Source organism: Gavialis gangeticus, unplaced genomic scaffold, assembly GCF_001723915.1.
Source record: "Gavialis gangeticus isolate Ggan-Ray unplaced genomic scaffold, GavGan_comp1, whole genome shotgun sequence".
In the NCBI taxonomy this organism is placed as follows: domain Eukaryota; kingdom Metazoa; phylum Chordata; order Crocodylia; family Gavialidae; genus Gavialis; species Gavialis gangeticus.
The window spans coordinates 213,762,781-213,776,573 of NW_017729032.1; the positions used below are offsets into that span (position 1 = coordinate 213,762,781).

At 40.0% G+C, this 13,793-nt stretch overlaps 1 protein-coding gene across 1 annotated transcript in view; it reads right to left on the reverse strand.

Annotated features, from left to right (window-relative positions):
- Positions 1 to 415: 415 nt before the first annotated feature.
- The window catches only part of SIM2 (single-minded family bHLH transcription factor 2), an 85,878-nt gene continuing 72,500 nt past the window's right edge, over positions 416 to 13,793 (reverse strand). Inside the window, exon 10 of the mRNA XM_019524394.1 lies at positions 416 to 6,097. Within this exon, the coding sequence (XP_019379939.1) occupies positions 5,370 to 6,097 (728 nt within the window). The 3' untranslated portion in view covers positions 416 to 5,369. The remainder of the gene's footprint in view (positions 6,098 to 13,793) is intronic.

Genomic DNA, 13,793 nt, shown 5'->3' on the forward strand with positions numbered 1-13,793 from the left:
CTTAATGAAAAACAGATTTTTTATTTTAAGTTTTGCTGCTGTTGTGGAAACTTCTGCATTGGAAAAAGTTATCATTTCGTTTCCTTTTGGTAAATGAAAACTAATGAAGTGTAGACCTGTCACAGCACAAGTAGATGGTGTGGGAATACACTATTTTTGCCTTTACGCATAATGGCCTATTCTTGAGTGTAAAAGACTACCTATTGTCTTGAGGGAGGAAAAAGAGCCTTGAGTTGGATGAAACATTTGACTTTTGCTTCAGAAGTACCAAAGAATTTTACAAAGAAAATTCCTGTTTTATACAGAACAGCTGAATAAGTTCATTCTGCCTAGCAGCTGTTACTGTCAAGAAAATCCATGGTCTTTCTTATACCACACTCATCTTAAGGTATATGGGGAACCCAGTCTGCAGTCCTTTTTTGTGCCAAACTTGGCACAAAAAGTCATAGAATTTTTGTATGAACACTATTTTTGCAACAATTCCCTATGTAAGACAGACAGATGCAGTGTGGAAATGTCTCTGGGCACGGGTATAGAGGCAGCCATCCCCAAATCCAGAAGTAATGCACTGACAATATATAATATTATTAAAATGTCTAGATTACTAAAACACCTCTTTCATTGTGAGGCTGATGTCATATCTCAAACTATTTTCTTGATGAAGTGCTTTAAAATATTTTATTACAGTGCCCGGGTTTCTACGACTTGAGTTTTTCTCTGGGATTTGGTTATAAAACTCCTCATTACACATTATACACATATCTGTAGAGATTATTTATTGATGGCAAAATGTATGCTGAGCAAGCTGGGGGAGTATGAGGATGTTTTATCTAAACAGATCTGGTGTAGTTTCCAGAGTTTTGAAAATGTTAATTGTATACTTCGAATTAAGAGTTCAGTGCACTTTCCTCCTGTTAAAATATTTTATAAGACTATAGTTCATTTTACGTACCTATTCAGAAAGTATAACATACCTAAAGAGCTGTGCTTCAAAAGTCGATTAAAAATTATTATATCTTTATGCTGCAGCTCAAGTATTTCAGGTAAGAAAATATTTTTGAATATTTGTTTTGGACCCTTTTTTGCTTTGGCCACTGAACTTTAATAGTCCGAAAAATTTCATGTTTTAAAATTAGTTGGGCAAATAGAACACATACAGTTCTGTAAGAAAAATTGCAGCTTAGAAATATTTGGCGTGGAAAAAAGGCATACATCATTTGTGCTTGAGCTGAATTGATGCTTCTTTTAGTTGGGTTGGGTACCAGCGTTGAAATGTATTAGCTGGTTTCCTGGGGAGCTGGATTTATGCAAGTGTATTACGTGTTTATGCTGTTGTAGTGATTCATAGAACTGGCTGACCACCAAAATAATGACGTCTCACACTGAAAGTGCTCTTCCCCCCAGGAACAGTTCTGACTGAGGACAAAGATAATGGCAACTAACAGAATATGGTTGTCCTATAGTTTTTGAGAGTGTGCAGTTTGTATTATATATAAATACTCCATTTACCTTCAGTCAACAAACCTGGTGTTCAGGTCTCCAAGACAAAACTGTTGTTATAAATTCATAGGTTCAGTTGCAAGCAAACAAATTAAATCCCTGCAATTCTATAGTTTAAAAGAATAATCTCTGTAGGTAAATGATGTGAAATATATTGTTATATTTAAAATAATCAAAATAATTTTTCAGAAAATTTCATACTGTATGTCTGTCTGTTAACCTCCTAAAGATGCCTTGTTTTTGTATTAAAAACAATCAAATAGTGCTCCTTTGGCTACTGTATTTTATTAACATCTTAACAGTTTTTTTGTTTTACATAATAAATAAGCAAAAATGCTTTACATTTTCAGGGAATACATATATAATTCTGAGCATTAATAGGCTGTTTGTGTTTTGTTTTTCCACATATGTTTGCCCAACATAGTTTATTTCTGTATGGTATAAAAAAGGAGAATCTAATGTTCTGGGGGGAGGGGAGAGGGAAGAAGGTGGATATCTGCTGTTTATTATTGAGAAATAACTAATATGGGTGAAAAAAATAGAGTCACTGTCATGTTTTATGCATGTCAGACAAGTACCAGCATTCTGGCTGATACTCCATTCTTTCATAAAAAATCTTGGATTTACCTGTGTGATATATTTTCAAACTAATCTGTTGTGAATATTTTTGTGCTTAATTTGGAAATTACAAGACCATATTCAATAAAGAATTTGAATGCACTTGCCACTTAAATGCTAGTAAGTGAATAAAGTTTCCAGTTTCACTCTTCATTAAAACATGTTATATCTCTTTACAGTTCCCTTGCTGTGCCAGAAACCCCAATAAGGCTTGATGCAAAAATCTGCAGTTTTATGATAAAGGTACCTCTGGCTTAGATGAGCAGGGCACAGAAAAGAAATGAAAGGTTATTTCTCCTCGTACATTCCAGTTCACAGTTCACTTACACGGAATAACTTTTCCTAATATTAAAAAATAACTACTGTGCGTGCACTTTCAACATCTGTAGTTTAACTGTCTACAAGAATATGTCTGAACTTGTTCTTCTGTATAGAATTCTCCATTCACATTCCAGATGTGAATATGCAATCACCATTTTTTTTCTTGGGTGGGTAAGGGAAATGTTTCACATTTGGTTTTTTAATCACAAATACATGTTCTGAAACCTAATCCATATTATCATATGTGAATGTATAATTGATTCTTTATTTCCTAACTGGAAATCTCTATGTATCTGAATTTCATGTACTGTAAAACATCTGTGGGAAAATGATGGAACACCTCCATTATTCATATTCATTGAATGAAGCCGGAAAGTGTGAATAACAAGGTAGACATTGGGAAATATTTTGTGATATTTCACTGAATGATATGGGTGACATATTTTTTGCTCAAGCCAAACTTGTGCATTCCTCAAATCATGTTTTTCTAATGAGACCCATTCAAAAAAATACACCAGATTGGCTCTGTGTGCAGCATATATTGCTAATGAGGTATATAGCAAAGTGTAGTATGCAAGACTTGTGCATCAGGTTTCTTTTTAATGATGCAGACAATATCAGTTATCTTCCTGTGGGGCATGTTTTCAATTTTACAAAATTAACACACAAGGCTTGGGGTAATTATCCTCTTTTAGTAACTAAACTCGATACAAACATTAGTGATACTAATTTGGAAGGTCAGGTAATTTGAACAAAGCTGTTGTACTCAGACTTGTATCTATTAATCACAATATTGAAGTTAAGCATGATAATAAAATTCACTTGTAAAATACTATTAAACCTGACCCTGCTCTAGCTTTAGAGACTTACAGATTGCACTTGCACTGAATATTTTCATTAAAGGCATTAAAATCTAGTAGCTACTGGTGAATACTTTTCTTGAGCATTATCATGAACCTATATGGGATAGGGGGAAAGCACTTTTAAGTGATTTTTTTCATTCACTTACTGAGAACTTGCAAGTGCAGTGCATCAGCTCAGTTTCAAAATAAGGTCCTCAGAGTTGTGAACCTTTTAATAGGAAGGCAATAAAAATGCTGCAAATTGTTTGTAACCATATTTTAAAGCATTTCTGTTTACGTTTTATAATAATAAATATTCATATAGACTTAAGAAGGTGACTTAATTTTGTTGCTGTGTATAAAATACAGGAAATGCTTTATTAAGAAATGTATCTATTTATTACATCTTTTAACACATTTGTCTTTGACAAGGTGCAATCCATGACAAAGTATTTCTCAATATTGCACAAGCCATGTAAGTAATTTCTTTAGGGATGTTCATACAGACCATGAGTCTGACGACATTTAAATTTAACTTGGATAGATAAAAAGCTTTTATAATGTAATATAGCTAGCCTGAATGGGGCTAAGAAATAGAACTAAATATTGCTGACTTGGATCTACACTAGCCATCATATAAAATACCCTTTGATTCCAAGGTTTGTAATTATTTATGTTTACATACATTATTCTAGGGAGTCATTTGTTACTTTAGCAAGCACTAAAATATTTGGGGAAGTGACTAAGAAATCACAATGGGTCATTTACCTGTAAAAGATAAGTGCAAATACGTGTCTCCTTATTTCCTAGTGTGTAGAGAGAGGAAAAAAAAAGAAATACTTCCTATTCCACTGAAAATGCTGAATAAAACTTAATGGCATGGGATGGTCCCATAATCTTAAATGCTGGATACTGTGTATTATAACTAGGTATAAGAGCTGTACAAAGTGTTGAGCTCAAGTTACATATGGAAGCAGCTTTGCTTTCTGCAGTGTCATCTTGCATCTAAACTGTCCATCAAAAAAGACAAGTATTAGTCAAACCTGAACCTTGCCTTTGCATCAGCACTTGGATTCAACATTGAGAAAATCCTGTATGTTAAAAAAACATGAACCTTTTCAAACTTCCATCGACTGTCAGTATATTTTGAATAAAGCTTCAGAAGTTTCACTATTTCCTTGACGATTTGGAAGAAGAAATTTCTGGTGCTGGGATTAGGACAGTTTTTTGACTAGTTTGTTTGAAAAGGTGAAGAGTCTTCTTCCAGTACAGTCTGTGGAACACACTTTGAAGAAGTTATTTCTTATCACAATTTTTATTGCGACTAATCTTTAATCCCTGCAGTGTGATTTCCTGTTGTGCCATGACAGGAGCAAAAACTTCTTAATACATCTCTCTCTCCCTCTTGGTTTTGACATTTTATCATCCCCTGTTGAAGGATACAGTCATAGTAATAAGCTGTGAATTCTTGACTCCATCCATGTTAAAATATATAATAAAGCTAGAACTATCTAACTTTGTTTTAGACAAAATAACAAAATAGCCATTCTCAAGATTGTGATTTGTGTGTAGTTCATAAAATTGTCATTGATATTCGAGATTAAGTGCCCTTTTTTAAAGAAATGCATTTGTCAGGCTGTTTAAAGCATGGATGAAAAGTTGACCTCCTGTTTTACACAATATTTTTCAGAGATTTTTTTAAGCTAAAGCTTATCATAATAGTAAAAATCTTGAATATATTTTGGAGTCTTATTTTTTGTAAAAGAAAACAAAGTTGTATAAATCTCTGCATATAATTCCTGTCCTTGAATTTTGCTGCACACTGTAAAATAACAAAAATATGATCTGTTACATGGCTTTTCACTGGCAGAGTCTACACCAGAGATTCATCTGTAACAACAAAGCACTGAAGCTGGATGTATTTTTTTGACCTTAAAGGTACTGTTACACATGGCTTGCCAAGAACACATGAGTTTGTCCTTCATTGACCTTCTTCTGTCTCAGTAAATGGAACCATGTTTCCCCATGCTTTTTGGAAATCATTGCAGTTTGGTTTGCTTTCAATTAAGAAAAACATTTCTATTATTGTCACCTTCCATTAGCTATTATTACAGAAGTTCCAATATAATGCGGGAGTGCTGTTTCCTTGTGGGTTTCTGGAGAAGAAGCTGATGATGGGCTTTGGGTTTTGTAAATAAATGTATTTACCTCTTCAGAACTGTATCCATAATTTTCTGCTACATGTCCTGTAGCTGTACATGATGAGGCCTGAAAGGTACCATGTTTGGCTAAAACATGATGATAGTTCAGAAGTACAAATGGAACCTGTCCAGTAGGCCTCATATCCATCATATGTTCATTTTCAGAGTCATGATCAAGCTTTACTGCCATTCTGTCATTATCATCCAGTTCATCCAGATTTGTAGCATGATGGCTAATATGCCCATATTTTGGTTCTTTCATGCAAATTCTCCGTGTTTGTTCATATACTGATGGCATTGGCAGGAGATGGTTTAATTGTCCAATAGCCTTAGACTGGAAACATTCTGATTTTGGTAACGAGTTAGTTACGGAGTTTGAAAAAGAACTTTCATTAGCAATCATTTTTTCTTGGAGGTCTCTGCTGAAAGGAAGCTTGTTTTCTTCTTTAATGAGATGATGGTGATGTGGATGTACTCTGTTTTCCATTTTGCTGGGTTTCATGACGCTGGAGTCATAAACCTCTTCTTTATATCTGCTGTTTGGCATAGATGTCGCGCAGCTTGTAAAGGTGTCAGGCGTGGCATTCTGGCTATATCTCCTGTTTGGTGGGGGCACTTTGGTGAGGAAGAGAGAGAACATATTTACTGACAAATGGAGCTTGTATATTAGGAGTTTTATTAGACACTGTCACTTTTTATAAGTAAACATTAATCTCCAATCAGGTTGGGCCCAGTCCAAATCCCAGAAAGTCAGTGGAAAGAACTTCACTGGCTTTAGTAGTTATGGACTGCACCTTTTTAAAACCGTACTGAAAAACCAAAAACATGTGGCAGGAATGCTGCTGCCGCTAAGCTTCGCTTGCTCTACATTGTAGTTTTTCAACCATGAAAACATTTTGATTGCATTATTAGATGAGATTACTGTTCATTTAACTGTTGCTGTAGGTTTGTATGTTTGTTAACACTGTCAAATCAGGAAGTTATCAGAGATTTAAACATTTGGAAAACTGGTGCTAATGCTACTTTTATTCTTGATTTATTATCAAAAGCACTTTATATGTTTGATACCTCTTTGTTAAAAATTCACAGATTAACCTGAAAGTAACAATTATGTTTTTATTATACCTTAGAGTCAAGTAGAACTTTATTCTTACTGCCATTATGGAAAAAATTACTTAGTCTTTTATTAAGAATGGATCTGGTTTTATGCCTTTTTAATTCAAACACACATTTTGTAGTTGTTTCTGCAATTCTGATAGCTACATAGCTATTATAAAATCCTTGTATAGGATTGTTTGGGTACAGATGATCCTGCTTTGAGCAGGGGGTTGCACTACATGTTCTCCTGAGGTTTCTTCCAGCACTATTTTTCTATGATTCTGTGCTTCTGTGATAACTAGGCTGGGCTGGAGATAACAGGAGTTCATGAAATTCAGTGTTGACAAATGCAAAGGGCTGCATCTTGGGAAGATAATCGGAAACAAATACAAAATGGGTGTCACCTAACTGGATGGCAGCATTGTGATGGATCTGGGAGTCTTGGTAGATAGCAAACTCAATATGAGTCTGCAGTGTGATGAAGTTGCACAAAAGGTTTTGGGATGCATCAATAGAAACATTAGGTGCAAGATAGTGGAGGTGATAGTGCCTCTTTACTCAGCACTAACTAGGCCTCATCTAGAGGATAGTGTGCAGTTTTAAAAAGGACATAGAGACATGGTCCAGTGGTGGGCAACAAAAATGATACAAGGTTTGGGAGGCAAGACATATGTGGAAACTGAAGGAACTTGACGTGCTCAGCTTGCAGAAAACGTGCTTAAGAGGGGACATGATAGCAGTCTTCAAATATCTGAAGGGCAACATAAAGAAGAGGAAAAACACCTTTTATCCCTTGCTGCAGAGAGTAGGATGTGGACCAATGGCTTGAAGTTGCAGCAAAGTAGGTTTAGACTGGATATCAGGAAACATTTCTTCACTGTTTTAACAGTGAGGCACTAGAATAGACTGCCTAAGGAAGTTGTGGCCTCTCCATCCCAGGAAATGCTCAAGAAGAAATTGGATAAGAATTGATCAGGAATGGTCTAAGACAAGAGTGGGCAAAATGCGGCCTGCGGGCTGAATGCGGCCTGCCAGGCCATTCTGTCCGGCATGCGGGGCCCCTAAAAAATTTAGAAAGTTAATATTTATCTGCCGCTGGCTGCCTGTCATGTGGCCCTCGATGCCTTGCCAAAACTCAGTAAGCGGCCCTCTGCCCGAAATAATTGCCCACCCCTGATCTAGGAGTAGCTATGTCTATGTTATACCATAGGTATTTCCCTGCTTCTAGATATTGCTGATTGCCATAAGGGGCCAGGAAGGAATTTTTTTTCCTTATCTGCTGCTACACATGTTTGTGAAAGGGGGTTCACCTTCCTCAGAAGACTGGGTGTTGGCTACAGCCAAGACTGGAGTGATTGACTAGGGTGTGCCCGTGTTCCTACTGAGACTTAAACCCAGAGGTTCCTGGTTCCTAGAGGGTCCTGCTCCTCTGCTCAGGGCAGACTAATTGCCACATTTGGGGTCAGGAGGGAATTTACCTCATGATCAAATTGGTATAAACTGGGGGGGAGGGGCTTGCCTTCCTCTGTAGCAGGGGGCATGGCCCTCTTCCTTCGATCTTTTGAGCATATTTTAACAAAATTAGCAGCAGCAAGATGTTGGTGACTATGCTCCTCTTGCTTTACCTGTGGTAGGGTATGGTGTTATGTCTTGCGGCTGTGTGGAGGTTGACTGAAGTTTTGCTAATATGTCAGACCATGGATTTGGATAGGGATGATCCTGGCACAAGTTTGGACTACATGACCTCCCAGCCCTAATTTTCTCCAATTCTATAGACTACATATTAACAATATATACTCAAAATAACTGGAATGCAACTTACTTAGGATATATTATGCCTATGCTTTTGAGATACAAGTCAAAAAAAAAGAAAGTTCAAAAACAAGGAGTTAGAGATCAGGATATGAAAGAAGAGATACAAAAATCAGATCTGCATTCTAGATCTCTAAAGGTATTTGAAACTGGGACTTCAGCCCTTCTCGGAAGTTCAAAAATGTTTGCACTGGTAGTTCCCTTAAGATTTGATCTGTCTGATGATTAAAGATTCATCAGCCAACCATAGATACTTGTGTTGCTTTTTGTTTGGCTGATGGTGCATTTCTCTTTTGGTGTTTTTACAAATAATGAGAAAAGCTGCGTGTTTTAGTCCTACCCTACCTGGATAAAAATTATGCAAAGTTATCTAGTGTGTAAAACATAATTTTTAATTGTTAGCATTCTTATGTCTGCGTTTTTGATGCCAAGATCAGAACTAGTTTGTAAATTCCATATTAAGCATTGAATGAAAAGTACTTCCCAAATTTTGCCCAGTGGCAACTTAAACCTCCATTTTCACATAATTTTCAAGCCTTAATTGTACTGAAGGTCAGTGTGACTTGGGTCCCAAAGTGCAGTAGCAACTTCTGCAAATTGGATTTGGGTTATTTTAAAATTCTTACCTAACTTCCAAGTTTCAAATGTTTTCCTGTGATGGTTGCTGATTTTAGTACTGAATTTACTTGAATATAAATGACCCTGAATATAAGACTGTGCCCCAATAATTAGATTCTATATATGGAAAATGTATAAATTTATTATAATTTTCCAGGTATAGAATCTAATTTTTGGAGGTTTCTCTTGAATTTGTCCCACTCCCACTGCTACAGCCAAGAAAATAATCTGCGGGGTCAGGTGGCCCCCTTGCTTCTGTCCCCCCCAACTTCTTCCCCCTACAGCCTCTTTCCCCTGCCCCCTAACAGTCAGACTTTACTCTCCCTGAGCACATGGAAGTGTGAAGCAAATTTGAAAACACTTTTTTTCAAATAAGTGTTTTCTTTGAAATAAACATGTTTGTAGTAATTTAGTTAATCCAGTATTGATTCATTTTTACCTTTTTTTAAACTGCTGCAAGTTTTAACACAGGTACTGCATAAACACACTTCTAAGCAGCACTTTTGCACTTACACACACACACACACACACACACACACACGTGTGTAGTATATGCATGATATTAATCCAAAGCCAAAAGATTCATGATTTACCATATAATTCATTGGGCTGGGCCCTAGCAGATTCAACAGGGTTTCAAGCCATGGTGATCCCACAGCCCAGCACTGCTTGGTATGTGTATGTTCTCCAGATACCTCCCTCAACCCCCAAAAGGATCCATGTGTTAATTAGCCCTCCAGTTATGACTAGAGCTGGGTGTTTCATAGATTCATAGATTCATAGATTCATAGATTAAGGGTTGGAAGGGACCTAGTAGATCTTCTAGCCCAACCCCCCGCCAGGGCGGGAGAACAACAAAAAACCCCAAAAAGAGAAATGGGACTCAAACGAGTCCAGCCAGGTAGGCATCCAGCCTCTTCTTAAAGACCCCCAGGGTAGGGGCCAGCACCACTTCCCTTGGAAGTTGGTTCCAGCTCCTAGCCGCCCTAACCGTGAAGTAGTTTTTGCGGATGTCCAATCTATACCTCCTCTCCATCAGCTTGTGCCCATTACTCCTTGTTATGCCAGCGGGCGCTAGGGGAAACAGCGTCTCCCCCAAACCCCTCTGGTCCCCCCTAGTGAGTCTATAGACAGTCACCAGGTCCCCCCTTAGCCTTCTCTTGTGGAGGCTGAATAGGTTCAGGTCCCGCAGTGTTCTTGGGTACATCTACACATGATATTAGTGCGATTCAATAAACTTCAGCACAATTCATGTCCGAGTGTATTGCTTCCCGGGTACAGTGTTTACATGTTTGCCTGGAACCACAGCATGTTTAGCTAGCAGCACATTGAGGGGTTCAGCCTGCCAGCCTGGGCTGCTCCAACCTATGGAAGAGCATGAATATGTCTGCATTCTGGCTCCTGCACCCTCAGGAAAGCCAAGAAAAAAGACAAAACAAAAGCTACTAACAGAGTTCAAAAATGCGTGGTTTCCAAGGAAGAAAACACTCAAACTTCAAGGAGCTAGGCTGCCTAATCTGAGTAATTCTAAATGCCTATTTCCTGCTTCAGTTTTATAATGCTGCTTCTTACCATCTGTATCTGAGCATCCTCCATTCAAAATCTATAGCAAAGTCCTTAATGGACTACAGAGTCTGGCACTTCCTTTATGGAGTCAAAACTGCTTGGAGTGGGAGATAATTTTTTGGAGGAAGTGGAGTTGGAAGGGAGTTGAGAATGGAAGGGAAGATCAAACTAAATGCCACTTATGGTAAAATTGCCTCAAGGAGGAAGGCTGCGAAATCAAATGGAATACACCAGGGTTTGTTCCTGGGGCCAGTTTTGTTCAATATCTTCATCAACGACCTGGAAGATGGCATAGAGTGCACCCTCAGCAAGTCTGCAGATGACACCAAGCTGAAGGGAGTAGTAGATATGCTGGAGGGTAGGGCTAGGATTCAGAGTGACTAAGACAAACTGGAGGACTGTACCAAAAGAAATCTCATGAGGTTCAATTAGGACAAAGACAAGGTCCTGCACTTAGGACAGAACAATTCCATGCACTAGTACAGGCTGGGGGCTGACTGGCTGGGCAGCAGCTCTGCAGAAAAGGACCTGGGGGTTACAGTGGACAATAAGCTGAATATGACACGGCAGTGTGCCCTTGTTGCCAAGAAGGCTAATGGCACACTGGGCTGCATCAGTAGGAGTGTTGTCAGCAGATCAAGTGAAGTGATTATTCCCCCTATTCAGCACTGATGAAGCCACATCTGGAGTACTATGTTCAGTTTTCAGCCCCTCACTACAAAGAGGATGTGGAAAAATGGGAGAGAAATCAGCAGAGAGCAATGAAAATGGTTCAGGGGCTGGGGCACATGACTCCTGAGGAGAGGCTGAGGGAACTGGGCTTATTTGGCCTGCAGAAGAGTGAGAGGGGATTTAATAGCAGCCTTCAACTACCTGAAGGGTGGTTCGAAAGAGGATGGAGCTAGACTGTTCTCAGTGATGACAGAACAAGGAGCAACAGTCTCAAGTTGCAGCAAGGGACGTTTAGGTTAGATCAGTGGTGACACATAGGGGGTCCACAGGGGTGCACGTGCATCCCCTGAGAGCGCTGGTGCACCCCCTGACAGGCCACGCTACCCATTTAGGTGATGGACGGGGGTGGGGGGCAGGTGGGAACACCAGTGCCTCCCCTGAGAGAGCTGGCCAGGGAGTGGGAGTGCCAGATGAAGCACCGTGACCACTTCCCGGAGTGGTGCAGCCACTTCCAGGAGCACTGTGGCCACTTCCTGGTTGGCGAGATTGGCCACGGGGAACCCTCCACCCCGAGTCGATGTGATCAGTACCCAGTTGCTGACTGGTCAGTGTGGGGGGTACCAGTCGCCCATGGGTTAGATATTAGGAAGAACTTTCTCACTAGGAGGGTAGTACAACACTGGAACAGGTTACCCACCAAGGCGGTGGACTCTCCATCCTTGGAGGTTTTTAAGACCTGGCTAGACAAAGCTTTGGGTGGGATGATCTAGGTGGGGATGGTCCTGCTTTGAGCAGGGGATTGGACTAGATGACCTCCTGCAGTCCCTTCCACACCTAATTTTCTATGATTCTATGCCTTAATAAGATAGCTAAATTCAGGATTTGCTTGATTTCCATTAAAATACTGTGACATGACCAGATCTTCCAGCCCCTAACATCTGTGAATCTCTCTCTTCAAAAGAGAATGATTTGTCCCATGCTTGAATCCTGGGCTTTGTGATCTACTTTGTCTCAGAAGAGTAAAGCTGTCACAGTAGTTCATAGATCAAAATTCACTCCTTGATCTAGCTAGGACATAGTCCATTAAATGCTTTGAAAATAAGGACCTAGGCCATAAATTGACTAGAGTATCTGATTGGGAGCCAGTGGAGAAACTCTGAGCAAAGGTCCAATGTGCTAGAAATGGTTTAAGCCAGTGGTGTCAAAGATATTGCTCACAGGCTGGATACAGCCTACAAAGCCTCCCTTAATGGCCTCTGGTGCTGCCCCTAGGTCTGGAGTGGACCCACATGCAGCATGTGGCAAGTGCCAGACCAGCCTCAAGCACAGGGCCCAGGATACACACTGCATGTGGTGCTACACCCTCCTCTCTCCTCCCTGCCCCCAACCTATCTGGGACAAATGCCACATGTGGCACCTGCTCTGGCCAGTTTGGGACACACACTGAACACGGTATCTGCGCAAGAGCAGTTGTGGGTGGCGCCACATGCAGAATGGGTCCCCAGCCACTGGTTCAGGCACCATATGCAGCCCACATCCCAGACCAGCTGGAGAAAGCACCACCTGTAGTGTGGATTCCAAAGCAGCAGGGGCCAGATGAGTTTGACATCCCTGGTCTAAGCTATCCTGGAGTTGCTTTCTGTCTTAACCGGAGCTTGTGTTTCCTCTGTATTCAGTTTCAGATGCACTGAGTTACAACAATGCTGCAACTGGAGGTGACAACTACCCAATTTATTGTGGCCAGCTCCTCATCCAATATGAAAAGATGAATATTCCTTGTATGCTGGGCAGGAAAGCAGGTATTTTTGGAAACTGACATACTTATCCAAGCTTAGTGCACAGTCAAGCAGAACCTTGAGGCTTCACGCCACTGTGCTGAATGGGACCTATATGCCTGCAGACAACAGCTTGGTCAGTTCGTAAAAACATTTCTCCTTTCCCCCAACTTGGTTTTGTCTAGCTTCAGCTTGAGCCAGCTCCTCTTTATCCAAGAGCTGACTTCCTATGGGAATTCCAATATTTTAGATAGTGATCACATCAGTTAAGAGTCACATAGGTCTTGGCGTACTGTCTGCAGCTATGACCACAGCAGCTCACTGTCTTCCAGCAGTTTATGTAAATATTGAAGAGAAGCTATGGACCCTGCAGGACTCCATGTGAGAGCCTTCAGAAGGAATGAGCAGTAACTACTTTCAGAGATCTGCTAGAGATGAATGATTGGAGCCACTATAGTGCTTTGGTTATCTAGAGCAGTTGCATCACTTAAACGCGTTAGGGCCGCCTTGTCCACTGTGTCAAAGGTTGCAGGGAAGACCGACAGTTAATGATGTTAATAGCCATAAGGTGGCCATCTTAGCACTGCTAGAGCAGTAACCATGCTGTAGTTTGGTCTGAACCAGATGTGGGCAGTTTTCTCTAGTGGTTAGAGCTAGGTCATAAATATGAAGTGTAGGGCTAGTATGCAGCAGCAGCAGATGTGAAGCAAAGAACTGAAGTCAGGAGACAAGGCTGTGAGCAGCTGTCAGAAGTCAATGAATTGAGAGCT